We start from the raw sequence: 19,529 nt of genomic DNA, 5'->3' as shown, positions 1-19,529 counted from the left end.
AATATATTACTGGAAATTTGTAAAGGACTGTGTAACCTATCACATACATTACCTCAATCGTTTCTAATGGAAACCCTATGACGTAGGTATTACCTCCACATCTTCCAGAGAATGCAAGAGTTTCAGTAAGAAAAGCCATTGGCACGTGACATCCATAGGGAGAAGCCAAACCATAATTGGAAACTAATTTGCCTCACAGATTTTTTTTTTAAATAAGCAACGTTATTTCATTACTATTGGAAACTCCCCTCTCCAAATAACGCCTGAACTCAAAAAGCAATAAAGCTTTGAAAATTTTATCTCAAAGTGGCCAAAAATATTTTAAAATAGATTTTGAAGATCATTTGTAGTTTTCTCCTCAGAACATGCGGGGCAAACCTGGGACAAAGGAGCGTTCTTTGTTACTGTTACTGTCACGCCACATAAATTAAAACAATGAGAAAATCCTGGGACCTCTAGCGTGCAATAAAATATTTTATTAAATATTTATTTAATAGAATTATTTATTAAATAATAAAATAAAATAAGACTTTAATAAACAAAAGCCCTTAAGAAAATTACTCAGAGGCCTGAAACCCTAATAGAACACAAGAGTTCAATTAATTCTGTGGAACTGAAACTGAATGGAACAAGAGCGGTTGAGGTCTGGCAGAACGCAACACCGACGGAGCAGAAGCTAAATCATCAGGGTCGCCACTGCCGGGTCACTGAGACCCGAGGGCGTGCCTGCAGTTCGCGCAAGCGCAAAGCCCGGCCGAGGGAAGACGATGGAGCGGGAATCCGCCCCGCCTTCCCCAGGCCCCGCCCACCCAGATTCAGTTCCCGGCATTGCCACTAGGGGCGGCCGCGGTCCTCGCAGCGCCTGTAGCTGCGAAGCTGAGTGGTCCGGGTTTCCAGCCGAGCCTATTTTCCAGCTGGGCCCCAACATGGCTGCGCACAGGGCTGCGAGTCGGGAAGTCGCCGCGTTCTGGTTTTCCTGACAGCCCCCGGCTTCTGTGCGCGCCTTGCCTTCCCCAGGTCACTTCAGCAGACATGTTTGCCAAGGCCTTTCGGGTCAAGTCCAACACGGCCATCAAGGGGTCGGACAGGTGAGGGAGAGAAGGGGCCCGCTCCGCCCACCAGGCACCCAGACATCTCCCAGTGCAGGCTGGCCCACAGCCCTCTCTGAGCTGGGTCCGCCGCCCTGGGTGGAGGCCGGGGAAAGTCCAGCCAGGATGGGACCCCGGAGAGCCAGGGTGGGTTAGACACGTTTTGAGGGCGAAGACGGAGCACAGACCTAGTGTGCCTCCCAGGCTAGTAAAGGAAAACGTAATCCAGTCTGCGCTTCCTGACTGCGGCTAGATAAGGTGTGGGCGGTGCAAACACGAACAATGACAGGGCCCGCCCTCCACAAAAATCCGATGGGACACCGAAAACTACGACTACAGGAGAAAAGGGATCTACTTCTCGCAGGAGAGACGGATGGAGGGTGAGGTGGGAGAGAACCAAGGGACGCGTTTTAAGAACTGCGTCTGTTACACAGTGTTGCTGTGTCTACACAGTGTTGCTGATGCTGGTACCACGTTGCGAAGTTTGGGACCAGTGTTCCCTAGTTGTCACTCTTGGTACCTTCTTATAGCTTTTTGACCACAAGCTGACAGATTTGCGAGGCAGATAAGAGAAAGGAGTGGGGCGGAGGGCAAGACTGAGTTTCTAGTCAGGCTAACTTGGTTACTCACTAGATCTCAGTTTTCCTCCTTTGTGAAATGGAAAGACTTGCCCCCAGGAATATGTGAAACTAGATGAGACATTGAATGAGAAAGAGGATAGGATGTTTTGGAAGAGTAGGGCATCATATACCATATATAGGGCATCATAAACCAGTTTTCCTTGGCCCCTGTGATTTTATAGTAGGTCCTCCAGAGTCCTTTGAATTTATTAAAATCCATCCAGGCAAGATTCATGCCACCTGTTGGTTTGCTTTCTGCAGGAGAAAGCTTCGGGCTGATGTGGCGGCTGCTTTCCCCACTCTTGGAACAGATCAGGTCTCTGCCTTAGTACCTGGAAAGGAAGAGCTCAACGTTGTGAAGTTATATGCTCACAGGGGGGATGCGGTGACTGTGTATGTGTGTGCTGGTAACCCCATCCTGTTTGAACTGGAGAAAAATCTATACCCAACAGGTATGCCAGTAGGATGGAGAGGACCGTTACTGTAATCCTTGCCTAACCTCTGTTTCTCCTCCTTTCTTTCATTAACCTGCCTTACTTAAAACGGGAAGTACAGAATCTCCCAATATCATCCCTAAGGATCTTTTTGGACCCAGCATCGCTAGAATTGGGACTTTAAAGATCAAAAAACTGATGTAGGAGGGAGAATAAAAGGGCTAACACAGGTAGTTGGGTAGGGATGGTCTGAGATGAAGGAATAATAGTTCATTGTGGGTTAAGTAGGGATGGAGGAGAGGTCTTAAAAAGGGTGGAATTTCAGGACATGTAAAAGATATTCTTAAAATTAGCAGTAGCAGGATTTTCTTAAGAAACTGAATAGGAAGGAAGCTGGGTTAATGGAACTACATACCCAGCTGTCCAGTGATGTCCTTCAGTGCAGATATCTCACAGGGATTCTTTCTTAGGCTCTGCCTGGCTCTCGCGATCTTTGCTTTCTGTCTTTGTCACTTGGGCTCTTCTTCCCCCAGCTTGGCTGCAGCAGTGCAGTGGGGTCTCCTTAGGTTACCTCTGCCCCCAGCCCACTTTGTGGCTATGCAGACACAGGCCCTTTTCAATCTAAGGTTTTACTGCTAGTCACTGGGAACACAGGGAGAATAAAAGGAGTAAACATGGGGTAGTTCAAGATGTCCTACAGGCTGGTTCCCTGTTCTTCACTTAACTTGCTTCTGAGGTCCCAGATGGAATCCTTGTTGGGTCTCTGTCCCCGCTTCTATCGCCTGTGCCTGTGGCTGCTGCTGCATCCAGGTGGAATCACAGGGGCCTCCCAGTCTCAAGCAACATCCCATTTTTTAAGAATCTGCCTGCTTTAAGAAGGAAACCTCTTAGGGCCTCACAGCCTCCTATCTAGCTTCAAGTTGACGTTCTTTTCTGTTTCTTAATTCAAGTGACCTTAGTATTTGACTTACCCAGTTCCCTCAGAGTTTGACATTTTGGCAGTAAGTCTTCCTGTGTCTCTTTTTGAGCAGTGTACACCTTGTGGTCCCATCCTGATCTTCTCCCAACGTTCACAACATGGCCTCTGGTGCTCGAAAAACTGGTTGGGGGGGCAGGTAAGAGGATTTTCCTGTATTCTGGCTATTGGCTGAAACTTAGTAAGGGCCAGCTGCTTGAATAAATGCACCCATTTCCTGGGTTCATACCATTGAAAAATGGAATTTTTCACGCATGTGTGTTTCCTCCCTCACCTGGCTGCTTCCATAAGGTCCCTGGGCCTCTACGACCCCATTGAAAGGCTTCAATAAGCTTCATACTTTGTCCAGAAAATACTCTGTGAACGACCATATGCTCTGCTTTACATCAATAAGCTAAAGTTAGGAAAAGCAGAATAAGAGATCATGGAACCTGACCCTCAGCTTGGTGCTTCAGTTTGACCACTAGCCCCTGATGGGAAAAGGTCTGATACTCGGGTTGCATTTCTTAATTTTCATTATGAATAACCTAGTTGATAATTAATAAGTGTTTGTTGGTTGAGTGAATGAATTAGTGTTGAAGTAAAACTTGGAATTGCTTAAAGGCAGAATGGGGGTTGTGATGCCTTTGTCTTGTTTCCTACAGATTTGATGCTGCCCGGCCTTGTGGTGCCCCCTGCTGGTCTGCCTCAGGTACAGAAGGGTGACCTCTGTGCCATTGCCTTGGTGGGGAACAGGTACTGTGCCAGTCCCCTGTGCCTTTAGGGGAAAAACTTAGGTAAAACTGGGGAGGGGAGTGGGAAAGAACAACTTCCAAAGCTTATGGATAAAGGATTAAAAAAAAAAAACAAAAACAGAGCCTTCTTCCAGAAGCAGAGAGTGGGCCATGGGAGAATGGCGGTGAGCCTGTGTGGGCGTATGCGTATCTCAGCCAAGTGTGTTTGCTGCTGCTGCCGATATTGCTCGCTCTTCCTTCCTTCTCTCCTTTTCTTTTTTCTTTTCTTTTCTTTCTTTCCTTCTTACTAATTTTATGTTTATAGGAGAGTTTCAAAGATAGTATAGAGTTCTTACCCAGCTTCCTGTCATGATAATGTTTTGTACAACCATAGCACGGTTACCCAAACTGTGGTCCAGACTGTGGAATTAACATTGGTACAGTCGTATTAGTAGAATTGTATACTTTATTCATATCCCTCCAGCTTTTCCACAAAACGTCTTTTTTTCTACTCAAGCATCCGATCTAGGACAGTACATTGCATTTAGTTGTTGTGTCTTCTTAGTCTCTTGTCTATGACATTTTTTTGGTCTTCCCTTGTTTTTCATGGACTTAACACTTTTTTCTCCATCATCCACATCATCATCCTTTTTTTTTTTTAAGTTTTTTTTTTTTTTGAGAGAGACAGAGCACAATCAGGGTGAGAGGCAGAGGAAGAAGCAGACTCCATGCTGAGCAGGGAACCTGATGTGGGGCTCAATCCCGGGAATCTGGGATCATGACCTGAGCTGAAGGCAGACGCTTAACCAAATGAACCACCTGGGCACCCCCATCATCCTTCTTTTAAAATTATTTTAAGAGTTATTCAAATGTGGTTTACATACTTTAAAATTCACCTATTTCACTTGTATAGTTCAGTGATTTGTGATTTTACAGAGCTGTTTGGCCATCATTGCACAGCTTCTTTTTAAAAATTAATTAGGGGTTAATTAATTAATTTTTTAATTATGAACCACTGGGTGGTTCAGTGGGTTAAAGCCTCTGCCTTTGGCTCAAGTCATGATCCCAGGGTCCTGGGGTCGAGCCCCGCATTGGGCTCTTTGCTCAGCAGGGAGCCTGCTTCCTCCTCTCTTTGCCTGCCTCTCTGCCTACTTGTGATCTTTGTTTGTCAAATAAATAAATAAAAATCTATAAAAAATTAATTAGGAAGTAATAGTATAAACAGTTCTGAAAAATCAAAGCGCCCTCACCCCACAGCCCTTTGCTGCTGGAAGTAACCATTATCATCTTGCCAGCCTTCTTAAATGCATGTATACGTGTGTGTATGAAAATGTACGTTTGGGTATGTATGTTTAAAAATGCAAATAAACAGAATTATACTTTATCGATAATTGTTTTTTCACTTAAGATCAAGAGGACAAGGGCGCCTGGGTGGCTCAGTGGGTTAAAGCCTCTGCCTTTGGCTCAGGTCATGATCTCAGGTCCTGGGATCAAGCCCCACATCGGGCTCTCTGCTCAGCGGGGAGCCTGCTTCCTCCTCTCTCTCTGCCTGCCTTTCTGTCTGTCAAATAAATAAATAAAATCATAAAAAAAAAAAAAAAGATCAAGAGGACATTTTCCACATCAGCAAGACTCAGTTATGCTGAGTCTTCTTGCCTGCTATGTGGTGATGAAAGAGGTCCTCTCTTAATGGACCTTATGGTTGCCTCTAGTTTGTTTTCGTCATGAACAGTCTCTTACTGATACCTCTAGGGACACTTGGGCCAGTATTTTTCCAGAGTGGATACGAAAAAGCAGAACTGTCAGGCTGAAGACCGGGTATATCTTTCTGCTGCCCCAAAAGAAAGCCATTTCCATTTTCACTCCCACCTCCAGGGTATATGGAGCCTGTTTCCCTACACTCTGCCAACACTGGATACAATGGGTAGTTTTCGTTTGTGTCATCCTGACTGAGAAATGATATCTCATTATTTTGCTCATTGCTGCTTTGAGAGAGAGAGACTGTGGTACGGGAAGGGTCAGTGTTCAAAGATCTTAATGTTGCTACTCGTATTCTCCTGTTTTCCTTGAACCTTTGGCAACTAAGCACCTAGAAATGTTTCCTTCCTTGTTGAACTGTGGCACAACTTGCAGTTGAAAAAGTTGGTGGTGTCACTGTGTTTTCCTGGTATTCTCTCCAGAACAGGAGAAAACTACAGTAATCTTTGGCCTGCTTAAAGGTTTGGCTCTTAGACTGTATCTTGAGAGTGGTTTGTGGCCCAGAATAAGGGTACAAGGTGGTTTTTTAATAATCCAAACCATGTTCGAGACTGGTTTCTGAACCACTGACCCTTCCAGGGATGGAAGGAAAAGATCCTCTTTTAGGAACTGAGAAAGAAACTCCCTGGCGGGAGTTGACCTCTGGGCACAGTCAGTGGAGACACCAGGTTAGCAAGCATCTTTCTCAAGTTCAGGTATTGGAAACTCTGCCCTTGAGTCTTCTCCCTTGTACCCAGGTGACCCTGCCAGGCTTGTACGTCCCCTCGCTATTACCCAGTTGGTCACCCGTCCTTATGGGCAGTGTGTGGGCAATGCTTGAGTAACACTGGGTGGAAAGAGTTTTCTCATTTGGGCTTTGGAAGGTTTTGTAGTTACTTTAAAGGGATTGTTTTCCATCTTCTGGACACACCCAGTTCTTCAACTGATCATCACACAGAGTGAGGCCTCTAACACAGAGAGTTACAAAGAGCCAACTCAGAAGGAACATGTCGAGTCAGTGCCACTGTTTATCTCTTCCCTCTTCCCCTGTAGTATCCCTCAGCCTCATTTGTGGCTTGTGGCATACGAATGGCCTACCTTTTGAACCTCTGCATAGGATGGCTAGGTCTTTAAGGTAGGGGAGGTCATTTATAATTTTGAAATTCAATAAAGGGAACTTTAAATATCCTTGCAAGACCTGCCTGGGTTTGATTCATAATAGGAATAAAAGCAGTGATAACGTCCTCACAGAGATTACTTATACCAAAGGGGAATGTTTGGTCAAGGGATTTTTGAAAGTCATATTTATAGGTAATCTGAAGAAAACTGAGGCGGGACTGAGTTTCGTTTTGTGCTGCAGGCAGTTGCTTCAGATTGACAAACGCGGTGCTTTTCACACGTGAGTGGAAAGGTACCCCTGATGTGTGTCCTCCTAGAAGGCTTTCCCCAACCCATGTCTCTGGCTTCCTTCTCCTCAGAGCCCCTGTCGCCGTCGGAGTCGCTGCCATGTCCACAACTGAGATGCTGACCTCGGGCCTGAAAGGAAGGGGCTTCTCCGTGCTACACACCTACCAGGACCACTTGTGGTGGGTCCTCTGTCTCTCCTGTTTTACAGAGAGCTGGGTGGGTGGAGAGGGGATGGGGCCTGGATTCACAAGTGAGAGTTAGGGTCCCTGCCATGTCCATAGGCAAGTTGCTGATTCCAGACATTCTTTTCTTCACTAATTGTGGAGGAAAAGATGGATGGATGGATTGGTTGGTCGAAATTTTTTTTTTTTTCTTATTTGGGGAAGAAATTACAGAGAACTTTGATTCTTTTCTAGGTGAACTGTAGAATCCTAGGCCTAGAAGAAGACCTGGGGGACTTCTTCTGTGCCTCTCTGCACTGTGATAGTCTTTATTCTTATGGCTCCGGGCGATGCTACCTTATCTGTCACCCACATTTAGGCATCTTCTTGCCCTGTGGTGAGAGCTCGGGAATTCTCACTTCTGAACCCAGATCAAAGCAGAGGAGATCCTCAGGCGCCATCAGATCTCCTCCCCATTACAGAAGCCACGTCTTCGCACGGTGATAGTTGCTTTCTAAAACCATATACTAGTTTATTCTCTGGTTATTTTCTTGTCATTCTACCAAAACCGTAAATAGGGTTTCCTTGAAAGTGGTATAGCTGGTCTTTTGGCCAAGTGTCGTGGCCTGTCAGTATTTCTAGCCCCGCCTTGGAGTTTTTTAATGAGGACTGGCCAAACCCCGCTTTGCTGGAGGTCCAGCCGCAGCCTGTGTCTCGGCAGACACTTGAGGGCTGCTTACCGATTTTCTCCAGGCACCTCGCTTTCTGTCAGTCTGCACAATGGCTGGCAAGGTCCTGTTGCCTAAATTGTTCCACCAGTGGCTGCTTCCATTCCCCCTATCCCCAGCTTTTAAAAATATTTGTGTACTTATCAGAATCGCTTAAACACATAGTCTGGCCTCTTTGCTGCAACCGTTAGTGAAGACTTGGTTTGACATTCCCTGTATGCGGCGTCGCTTTCTTGTCTCCTGTCCTCCTAAGGCTTAGTGGCATGAAAGCAGGGCATCACTGGGCTGCGGGTTCGAGTGCCTCCTGCTAGAACATAGAAGCAACTGGCTTGCGGTCCCGGAGCCGCCCAGGTGCTTGTACTTACCACGTACTCTGAGCCTCGGACTTCGGGTCTCACCAAACTGGTACAACAGATGCACCTGCCACCTGACTTTTGTTATTTAATTCAAAATGGTTTTATTTTTATTTCATGTGACGGGAATCCTTCTGGGGCCTCCTCGAACTGATTTTTCACTCATCATTTTTTGTCCCCAGATGTGGATGAGTGATACTATCCCTTTGGATAGGGTAGGGAGGAGGCAAGAATTACTGTCCCCATTTCAGAGATGAGGATGCTGAGAGATTTTTCTGGGCCCCGAATTGGAAATGGGGTTTAGGTGAGAGCCCGAGCTCTCTGCCCTCTTCTGGACAATCCCTGCCTGTGCATCTCATTCTTTCCGGACTCCCAGCTGACCTCGACCAGGATTAGAGAATGCTGTGGCTGCTGCTTGGCATTTCTGACATGCAGTTTTTCCAGGCGATCTGGAGACAAGTCTTCTCCGCCGTCTTTGGCTCCACCGGCCCAAGATACCCCAGATGTCAACGAAGAGAAGGGGTCTGTCCAGGCAGAGCCGGCCCTGCAGGGAGACATGAAGCGCCTGACCCTGGAGGGAGAGGACAAGGAGAATGGGGAGGTTCAGCAGCAGCTGTGTGGGGAGAAGTCCCTGTCAGAAGCCACAGAAGATCCCAGTGTCAGGGACCTGAACCCAGAACCCACAGACAGCAAGACCCTTCAAGGTATAGGTCTGGGAGTAGAAGGACCCATCTCCTCTCAATGGAGGAAACGTGCTCTACTCTGCTTCTGACCAGAGTGGTGCCGAAGCTCTAGGAGAATGGGAAAGTCCGTATTTTTGGTGAGGGTGGTACGACCAGCAGCCCTTTGCCATCTCACCGGGGGTCTTTGCCACATAAGTCCTATTTCCCTGGATGCCGATCTGCCCTGGAGTTTGGAGTGCTTCCAGCTTCAGAGGCCTCTATGGTTTCTTCCGGCTCTGACTTCTCTGTCCCGGCAGCATGTGCTCCTGGCTGAGTGGGCCTCAGTGGGCTGGACCCCTTCTCTGGAGTCAGCCCTCTTTAAAGGCTCAGTGCTTAAGAGAGTCTGGGAGCTTTGGGACCCGGGAATGAGCTCCTTCCAGAGTGAAGGGGGTGACCCAGGGGTGGAGCTGAGCGGGGTGTTTACTTGTACTGCACCAGCCATTCTGTATCCTTCAAAAAAGTATGGTTCTTGTGTTTCCTTTGCAGAGCAAATGGATGAACTCTTACAGCGATGCTTCTTACACGCCTTAAAGTGCCACGTCAAAAAAGCTGACCTGCCTTTACTCACCAGCACATTCCTTGGCAGCCACATGTTCTCCTGCTGGTACGGGAGGCAGGTGTGGGCCACAGGGCTTTCTCTGGTACCTTGGTGGTATGTCAGGACAGGTGTGTGATGGGGGGGTTAGCTGAGGGACATACTATGGAAAGAGTGGAGTGGAGGGTTGATCTGGCAACTAAATCAGGTCCTGAGTTTCAAAAACGTAAATTTTAGCCATTGAAGGGTTGTTGAAAAAATGAAGGTTAAAATTCCCAAGGTTCTCTGAGCACTGTCTCTGCTGAGGTGATTCTGGGCTGGCTCATGAATTAGGCAGCACGTCCCGTCCAGAAGCATCCTTGACAAAGCCTCTTTGTCAAGAGGCTTCTTCTGGAATATTCAACCCCTTCACACTTTCCCTGCAAAGTAGGTGGGCCACATTAAGTGGTATCAGGAGGAACAGTCAGTGTGAACCCCATACCGCAAACACAGGCCACCAGAAGAGACAGTATTACATGTATGTAGAACCTGGGCTTTGGAAGCAGTCATCTGGATGCAGTTCCCTAGGGTTTTGGAGCAAGGTGAATTTGAACTTGTTACTGAGCTTCTCTGAACCCAAATTTCCAGCACTTGTAGGATTGTTGTCAAGATTCACTAGCCTCACATTTAATAAGCCCCCAGGAAATACGCTGTCAGAAGCTTTGCTTCTTGATTTGTACAACACAACTCAACTTTTGTCTTTTTGAGAATTTAGTTCCATTTTTTTAAAAAGTGGTTTTGATGTAATTCTCTTCCTGTTTACATGTGGACTCCTTTAAGGCATCCTGTATAGTGTAGGGTCTGGAGCATGTGGCGGGATACTTGATAATTTGTCTTGACCCTGCTGGGATATAAGTAACTAGGAAAGATCCTAGAATTTCCTCTAGGCTAGAGGTTCTTAACCTGCGTCAGGTTCTAGAAGGACTTTCTATGAATCCCAAGCCTGTTACTTGTCACATTTTGAGAAAAGACATAAGTTCTGAGTAGAGGGACTGATTACAGCTTTCATAGGAACCTCCCCCAAAAAACTAACAGCTGAAAGAAAGAAAATAAAAAATAAACTAACGGTGGTAGGATAGGGGTCCGCAAACTCTTCCTCTCAAGAGCTAGACAGTGAGTCTCTGTCGCAGAGCCTAAGATCCCTTAGGTTTGCCAGTCCTGCCCTTGGCCCAGCGGCTTCAGTGAGCTTGGTGTTGGAAAGATTCACCTTGAGGCAGAACTTTGGAGGCCACAGAAGGTGGTCTAGCTTGAGAAGACTCTAGAGCTATATCCAGTACAGTAGCCACTAGTCACATGTGGCTATTTAAATTTAAACTAATTAAAATTAAATAGAATTTAGTTCCTCAGTCACATTAGTTGTGTGTCAAGTGCTTAGTAGCCACGTGTGAATAGTGGCTACCATATTGGAGAACAGACAGAGAACAGTCCGTATTTACAGAAAGGGCTGTTGTACAGCGGTGCTCCAGAGTATCCTAAGGTTGGTATCCCTCTCTGATGCCACCGCTGGGCAGAGGGTTCTGGAATATCAGCTTCTTTCTGAACACGGAAGAGGAAGGCTGAGGAAGAAATGCCCTCCTCTCAGCGGCAGGCAGGTCCCACCACCACTGCTTCATTAGCTTAACTTGCTTTTTCCGTCTGCCACCAGCCCTGAAGGACGACAGCTGGACATAAAGAAATCAAGCTACAAAAAGGTAAGAGGTGGGGGGGGTGGGAGGTTGGGGGAACCAGGTGGTGGGTATTAGAGGGGCACGGATTGCATGGAGCACTGGGTGTGGTGCAAAAATAATGAATACTGTTATGCTGAAAATAAATTAAAAAAAAAAAAAAAAGTAAGAGGTACCTTCTCTGCACTCCCACACAGAGAGTTGTGTGCGGTTTCCTGTGCCATGAGCTGGATGCACACTGGGGAATACCCATCTGTAGGGCTCAGGCTAGAATTAAGCTTTTTGGTTCTAGGTATGGGGGGTAGGGGTTGGAAAACTCTTCCAGGTCAAGGCAGCTGGGCGAGCACCCGCCCCCCTCCCTCCCTTCCACCCGTTCCTCTCTGACCGGAGCTCTGACAGCCTTCACCAGTCCGCCGGTAGCAGCTTCTCACTCCCTGAGCCTCAGGGTGGGGGCCTCCCCGTTCCCGGTTTGACGGGAGCAGGGACTGTCAAGCGTCCGTTCCCAGGAGCAGCGTCGCTCAGTGTGTGGCACATCAAGAGCTCAGGATGGGCGTGGAATCCATGGAGTCCCTAGCCCTGGCCCTCTCTCCCTTAGCTCTCTAAGTTCCTGCGGCACATGCAGCAGGAGCAGATGATACAGGTGGAGGAGCTGAGCAGAGGGGTGGAGAGCATTGTGGCTGTGGACTGGAGGCACCCGAGGTGAGTGAGTGCCGGGGGCCTGCTCGCCATAGCTCAGCTGGCGCCAGGGCACCTGGGCCCCGGGCCGGGAACTGCCCAGACGGTAGTATAAAATGTGTTTTTTCTTTCCTTCTGCTGGGTTTTAGGATCACATCTTTCGTCATACCCGAGCCCTCCCCGACCTCCCTGACTATCCAGGAGGGTAGCAGGGAACAGCCCTATCACCCTCCAGATATAAAACCCCTCTACTGTGTCCCAGCCAGCATGACCCTGCTCTTCCAGGAGTCTGGCCACAAGTGAGTTTTTGGAGAGCAGCCCTCCTCTGCCTGCTTGGTGTTCTGGCCTGTTTCCTCTCAAGCTGAGTAGCCTTCCTCTGTGACGGGCAGAACCTGCTGCGCCCCAGTTCCCTCCTTCTCCCACATCCAGCTTCAAGCCTCTTTCCCCTGGGAAGTGTCTCTGACTAAATGAACCAGAGTAGGCGTCTCCCTTTCTCTCTGTAACTATTCTTCACGAGGTCCTGCTCACCTCAGTCAGGAAAGGGAAGAATCAAGCTCAAAAAGCCAAGGAAAGCAGCCTGCCGAGCAGAGAGTGAGTCTTGGTGCCTGTGGTTTGTTCCCCTGGCACAGCACGAACTAACCCCCCGCTTCCCAACCTCACCCCCCACCCGCATCACTTCTGACCTAGGAAGGGGAGCGTTCTCGAGGGTGGGGAGGTCCGGACCATCATCATCAACTATGCCAAGAAGAATGACCTGGTCGATGCGGACAACAAAAAGTGAGTGGCCGGGGAGCTCTGCTGAAGATCAGCCCGACAGCGCAGACTTGGGACACACTGTGGAGCATGTCCGGGCTAGAGGGGAACAGAGCAGCTCACGGCCTTTTAGAAAGAATCAAGACCAGTGGTTTCAAACCGTGGGCCGTGGACACCTAGACTCGTCCAGGGTGCTCAGCTCCACATGGGAGGGTCGGCAGCAGCCATAGCCTGGGTACGTGGTAGCTCGTAGACATCCAGAACTGGTTTTCAAGTCCACATGCCCCTGTGAGGAAGAAAATGCAGCTTAGAAAAATTTTACTGATGTCATTGTGGCTTTTTGATATCCTCTATTTTCTTAGGAAGGTAGTACAAAAGGTAATCTACTAAATGAAGACCATTCCATTACCATTTTTCTTTTTTACTTTCAAAAGATATCCCCATGAACAAAAAATTGGGAACTAACAGTGCAGTCACGTTTAGTTAGCAGAACTGGGCCAAGAATCCTGATCTTCGGATTTATCCCACTCTCCCCTCTGCCACCGGCTCCTCCCTTGGCCTGGGAAACCTGCCGCACCCCCCATCCACGGGGCACGCTGCTTCCTGTGCTCTGCTCCCTGAATTGGTTCTCATGGTCCTGAATGACTACAAAGGACATATAAGAGGTGAATCCTGAGCTGGCCCTTGGGTCAGAAGGGGTGGGGCTGACATTTCTCTATTGCCTCTTCTTTCCCTTTAGCCTCGTGAAATTAGATCCCATTCTATGTGACTGCATCTTAGAGAAGAACGAACAGCACACAGTCATGAAGCTTCCATGGGACAGTCTCCTGACCAGGTAGTGGGGATTGGCAGTCAGTCCCCTCTCCAGCTTTTCTATCCCCTCCCCATAATGTCTGTCCTGTGGACTTTAGAATCATCCCTGTCTTAGGCTTTGACTTTCTCTCCACAATTCAACTGATAAGTAGTCTACATGAATACAGGCTCAGTAATTCTGAGGTGGACGAGCCTTGGAATGATTGGAGCCAACACAGTAGAGGAGAACTTAAAAGGGAGAAAGAAAAAGAACAATTAATTAAAAATAAGAACTTCAAAAAGATTTAGAAGCCAGAAAGAGGCTGGGAGGAATTGTCTTAAAATCATCAAAGGGAAGATTCTATGCTCTTTCTTTTCCACAGAACAAAACTGAAAATAATTTATATCAGGAGTTTGCAAAGGACAGCCCATCCGGCCTGCTGCCTGTTGACGTCAATAAACCACACCCACTTGATCATTGTCTGTGGGTAGCTTTCGGGCTACAGTGGCAGAGTTGGGTTGCACAGACCCAGCGGCCCTTAAAGCCTAGAATATTTGCTGTCTGGCCCTTTATAGAACATTTGTTCAATCCTAGTATATATGGTACCAAAAGAAAATCTGGTTAGATGAAAGGTAGACATTCTTTGTGGTTACGCTTTCTCTAGAAGATGGACTGGAACATGTCACAGATGTGAAGCAGCAATTTACCAGGCTGGGGACGTGTACATGAGCGGCTTAAGACAGGAAGTAAATTCCACAAGGCAGCCTGGGCAGATTGTCAGAAGACCAGGCCACTGGACGGTTTCCAGGGACTCCAGTCACTGGGGAATCCCTTCCCTGAATCCATGGGCCTTGACTTTGGCCATACTTCACGGATCTTTAAAAACCATATATGCCTAATTGGAGCTTCTGATTTAATTGGCCTTGGGGGCAGCCCCTAGATGACGTCAGTGATTCTCTGTGTAACCTGGAGCGAACCAGTGCCTGCGACACTGGCTCCCCCTGAGCTGCCCAATAGCAGTGGGGAATGAGGAGATGATTTCTCTTCGTTTTATCAATCTGTAGCTCACGAACTCCTGTTGCAGGTGTTTGGAAAGGTTACAGCCTGCCTATCAAGTGACCTTTCCAGGACAAGAGCCCATTGTGAAGAAAGGCAAAATCTGCCCAGTTGACATCACCCTAGCGCAGAGAGCATCTAACAAAAAGGTAATTTTAAAAAGACACGGTGTTGAGAGGCACCTGGGTGGTTCAGTTGCTTAAGCCTCCGCCTTCTGCCCAGTTCATGGTCCTGGGGTCCTAGGATTGATCCCCACGCTGGGTTCTCTGTTCAGCAGGGAATCTGCTTCTCCCCCTGCTCATGCACCCTTGCTTGCTCACTCACTCTCTTTCTCTCCCTCCCTCTTGCACACACACTCTCACATAAATAAAATCTTAAAAACAAACAAACAAACAAAAAAACACAGTGTTGGAAGATGGTGATTATGTAATGTCCCTGCTAAGTTTTGGTCTCTCTAATGTGATTGGAGGTATCTGTATGTATGTATTTATTTATTTCTAAAGCTTTTATTTATTAGAGAGTAAACAAGAAGGAGTACACAAGCAGGGGAGCTAGAGAGGGAGAGGGAGAAGTTGACTTTCTGCTAAACGTGAAGCCCCACACAGGGCTTGATCCCAGTACCCTAGGATCATGACCTGAGCCAAAGGCAGACAGTTAACCAACTGAGCCACCCAGGTGCCCTATGATTGGAGGTTTTTAGAATTGGGCCTCAGATACCACAAAGATTATTTATGAAAGAGCCATGATTGTGTGAGTGGGCTGGTATAAAACAGGCAAAGCTGACCCTCTTACCCCCAACCCTCTAGGATTTTGTGCTAAGATACTTGCTAGAGCCTAGTTCCAAAGGTAAACAAGATTTTATTTTTATTTTTTTCTTAGACCTGTTAAGGGCTTTCAGCTCTTACTTATTCTGTTACCTCTTGGGCCTTCTTGTTCAGGGAAAAACAGCTTAGAAAGAATTGCTGAAGGAAGTGAGTGGCGTAGCCTGGTGACACAGAGTCCTAGGGAGCGAATTCTGTCTAGCCTCAAGTTCGTGAAAAGCTGTCCTTGGGAGAAGGAGTGCACTTGATGCCGAGATACCTTGAGAAGACAAAAATAGGATTATTGGATGCAAATCCCAAGAAGACAGACTTAGGTTCCAGATAAAGAACTTCCTGGTGTATGGGTTATGTGAGCGGGCTTTGGCCTTAGAGATATGTGTTCAAATGTAACCTTTGCCTTGCTGCTTGTCCTTGAGAAAAATCAGTGTTTTTTTGCCTGAGTTTTCTTATGTGAAAAATGAGAATAATATACCTACCATATGAGGCACCATGAGGGCCAAATGAAGGAAGTGTATGGGTGAAGCACTTAGACTAGTACTTGGCATTTAAGCAGTCAGTAAATGAGAATCAGTTATGATAACCTCAGGAATAACCAGCAATAGCCACTATTTCTTAGGCGTGTAATTATGTGCCAGACACTGTACTAAGCAATTTCTGTATGTACAGGTTTCCCCCGCTAGCTAAAAGTGGAGCATTCCTATGAAACCTTCCGTAAGCTGAGATGGGGTAAAACAAAGAAGCAATTACACAGTGAATTTATATGAAAAAATTTTTGAGCATTCCCAGACCCCAAAAAGAACTCTTGTAGACTTTTTTGATACCTCAGGCCACATCTTGCTAATGGATACACAAGATAAACTGAGATAAGGCACAGATATTCACAGACCCAGTTCAGAGCTCCGGCAGCTGGACACTGAGGTGCTGAGCGTAGTTCCAGGGGCAGGAAGTAGGCGATTCCCCACCAACCGGTGCTGTTTTGGGGGTACACACTGCCTCTTAGGGCTCTCTGTAAAACCAGTGCTGAGCACTACATTCACTTTTCACCTTTTGTGTAAAAGTGAAAACCTATGGATTTCTTTCAGTTAGCAAAAAAAAAAAAAAAAAAGGACTGATGTAGGTCTTTCCATAAGCGCGAAGCAGCATACCATGAACTTTGAAAAAGCAGGGGACATTTGTATCAACTTATTGAAACACTATTAATATTAATGGTAACAATTAGAATTGTCCAAAACTAAAACTGGTGCTCTCCAAAAAAGGGAGTTACTGTCTAGAGGTCTCCAGGCATCGCTTGGGTGACCCCGTGTTGGGGGAAGATGTTGTCAAGGGTGTGTGCATCGGGTGGGGGCTGGAAGAGGTGTGACCTCTAATGCCTTCTCAATTCCAAGGTTCTCAGGGGCTGGAGTCCCCGCACAAGCCTGGGTTATTTGGAACCGAGGACTTTATTGAAAGCAGCCCTTACCAACCCATTCCTGATGGTAACACACTCTACCATCTCTAGTCATGAATGCAGGAGAACTCGTTTCAAAAACAGGAAAATTGTGATTTTTTTTTTTTAAGTGCCAGTTATTTTTTAACTCTCAAAATCATATATGTCATTTGTGCATTTGATAAATAATAGAAAAATATATATGTTCTTGATGAGATGCTTGATATTAAGGAATTGTTGTTCATTTATTTTTAGGTTTGGGGATGGTTTTGTCTTTATGTTTAAAAGAATCCTTACCTTTTAGAGATACGTACTAAAGCATTTGTAGATAAAATGATCTAATGTTTAGGAAGATTTGCTTTAAAGCAATATGGACAGGGATATAGGTGAATTGAGGTTGGTCGTGAGTCGATAGTTGTTGAAACTGGTGATGGGAACATAGGTGCACAGTATTCAATTCTACTTTTATTTATGTTTTTAATTCTCTATAATAAAAAGCCTTTGTAAAAAGTATATGTTACATGTGGGCTAGAGAGTATTCCACTAAGGATATAGCACATGTACTAGATGGGACAGAAAGAATCAGTAAGTATAAAACAAGCGACGTGGATGGGAAGGGCCCGTGGTCGTAGGGATGGTGAACGTGGCGGGTGAAGAGGCCGCAGAGGCTCCGGGCCCTGTGGACGGGAGGGCGTGTGGCTCCCCCCCGCCACCAGTCTTCTGTCCTCTCAGGTGACGGTGGTCCGGAACTTGGAGGCCTATGGTCTGGACCCGTGCTCGGTGGCTGCCGTCCTCCAGCAGCGGTGCCAGGCTAGCACGACGGTCACTCCCGCCCCCGGGGCCAAGGACAGCCTGCAGGTCCAGGTCCAGGGAAACCAGATCCATCACCTCAGCCGGCTGTTGCTTGGTGAGCATCCCCTCTGAAGACGCAGGAGCCTGGGTCTAACTTGGCTAGAATCTTCCCACGGATTCAAGCCCCTCTAGTCACCACAGCCGTGTGTGTGTGTGTGTGTGTGGCCACACAGTGTGTAGTGGCCAGCAAGGGACAGAGCTGGTACTTGAGCCAGATGCTGTGGCCCCCACATCCAGGGCTGTCTCCATCAGACGACTGGAGTACTTTTGTTCCTGGTTTTCCCTAAGACATCCGTGGACCACCCCGGCCGTGCTGGGTACTTTGCTGGGCTTCTCGCAGGCCCCATTTCTCCTCATCTAACAATCAGCAGAAGTGTTTGTGTTCGGCCGCTGGGGAAGCCGAGGTTCAGCGAGGCTCAGTCCCTCGCCCTCGGTAGTCAGCTGCTCGGTGCTGCGGCTGGGCCCCTGACTTGGCTTCGTCTTTCTCCCAACTCCGGGTCACTTTGATTTGAAAACTGCCTGAGTCGGCTTTCCATCACGCTCCTCAAAACACTCCTTGTGCCGCGTCAGTGCCTTCGGAATAAACCCCTTTGCTCAATACCTAAGACCCTCCCCATCCAAATCCCACCTCCCTCGGGCTCTCTGGCAGCTCCCGCGCCCCAACCCCAGGCCTCGGCCGCGCTACTGTCCTCGCTGCCGCCCACACATACGTGGTGCTCGCGTCCCTGATCCCTCACCCAGCGCGCCCTCCCACAGCCCACGTCTGCCCGACCGGAGGGCCTCATCGGCCCAGCTCGGGGCATGGGAAGCCTGTCTCAGAGCATGTCCCAGTTTTTTCTGTCCTTAAATTAGCATTTCAGAAATGGCCAGCATGGCACTTTCTGCTTATATTAATTTTTCTGGTTCGTGTCTGCCACTTAGCCAGTTTTTTCTCATGTCTGAACCCCCCTGCTAGACTGAGCAACTTAATTCAGAGACCTTGCCTTCTATCCGTTTTTCACGCTCGGGGCCTGGCACATAGTAAATGCTCGATAAGCAAATATATTTTAGGGCCTCAGTAGTAAACTTTGGGAGTTAACCCCTTTAAGTGAAGAGCCCAGTAGGAGGTGCTAAGAAGGAATATAGAGGAAAATAGACAAGCACATGACTGAACACAGACGCACATGTTCTCTCTCCTGAGAAAATTCAGAATACCTCAAGTATACCTAGAAAGTGGCTCTCGGTGTAAAAATCGCCAAAATATACACATTAGTCGTGAGATGTAAGGATAAATGGCCCGTCCACTACGCAGAGCAGCTGGGCTCGAGCTGCGTGTGGAAGAGCAGGTCACGTGGTGCAGGTTGACTGGGGAGAAGTTGACTCCAGGGATAAGCACAGTGGGGCGGGGGTGGGGGGGCAGGTAGCGGTGTGGGTCGGGGCTCCCTGGGGTCGGGGCCAAGGAGGGACGTTATAACACAAAGCGCAGGCGGTGGCGGAGATGGTATGCCCCACTGAGGAGTTTCTGCTTTTTGGATTGTAGAAGACTATCACCTTCCTCGAAAATACATCCAAGGCCTAGAAAAGGCCCCCAAACCCAGCAAGAAGAAGTAACAGACTCCTGTTTCATGTGATCAATCCGGTGGAGATCCGAGCTCTGGGCTGGTCATTTATATGAGCATTTTCAACTTTTGCAAATGAAAAAATATAATTCTTTACCAAAATAAATTTTTATTCTAATCTAAATCTGATTTTCCTCTCGTTTCCTCCACTTAGCTAGAATATTGGACTAAATTTCCAAGTCATACGTCAGTTTATGTGGACAGGAACAGTGGCCGTGGAGTACCTTTTCTATTCATGTGATTTCAGTGGTTTTAGTCCCTTTCCTGCTATCAGCACTGGGTGGCTCTTCCTAAGCTCGGGCAGGTAGGGCCTTCTGTTTTTAAAGCCCCTCTAGCAAGTGGTCCACAGCGTCTGGCCCATCTGTTCCCACCACCGAA

General features: G+C 47.5%; 1 protein-coding gene across 3 annotated transcripts; it reads left to right on the top strand.

Annotated features, from left to right (window-relative positions):
* The first annotated feature begins 823 nt into the window (after nt 1–823).
* EIF2D (eukaryotic translation initiation factor 2D) lies at nt 824–19,275 on the top strand. 3 transcript variants are annotated; one of them, XM_032317904.1, is made up of 15 exons: nt 824–1,088; nt 1,970–2,160; nt 3,174–3,257; nt 3,763–3,853; nt 7,047–7,154; nt 8,662–8,921; nt 9,426–9,543; nt 11,159–11,204; nt 11,773–11,876; nt 12,002–12,151; nt 12,540–12,629; nt 13,345–13,440; nt 14,483–14,603; nt 17,434–17,608; nt 19,073–19,275. In XM_032317904.1, exons 1-15 carry the CDS (start codon nt 1,033–1,035, stop codon nt 19,141–19,143), a joined length of 1,761 nt encoding a protein of 586 aa, XP_032173795.1. In that variant the 5' UTR covers nt 824–1,032; the 3' UTR covers nt 19,144–19,275. The 3 variants fall into 3 exon arrangements, with proteins under 3 accessions (XP_032173795.1, XP_032173793.1, XP_032173794.1); XM_032317902.1 differs by lacking the exon at nt 824–1,088 and adding an exon at nt 1,398–1,468; XM_032317903.1 differs by lacking the exons at nt 824–1,088; nt 3,174–3,257 and adding an exon at nt 1,398–1,468.
* Nucleotides 19,276–19,529: the final 254 nt, after the last annotated feature.

The sequence above is a fragment of the Mustela erminea genome, chromosome 17 (genome assembly GCF_009829155.1).
Source record: "Mustela erminea isolate mMusErm1 chromosome 17, mMusErm1.Pri, whole genome shotgun sequence".
In the NCBI taxonomy this organism is placed as follows: domain Eukaryota; kingdom Metazoa; phylum Chordata; class Mammalia; order Carnivora; family Mustelidae; genus Mustela; species Mustela erminea.
Note: the sequence above shows the minus strand (reverse complement) of the source record. Positions and strands in the feature narration are given on the sequence as shown.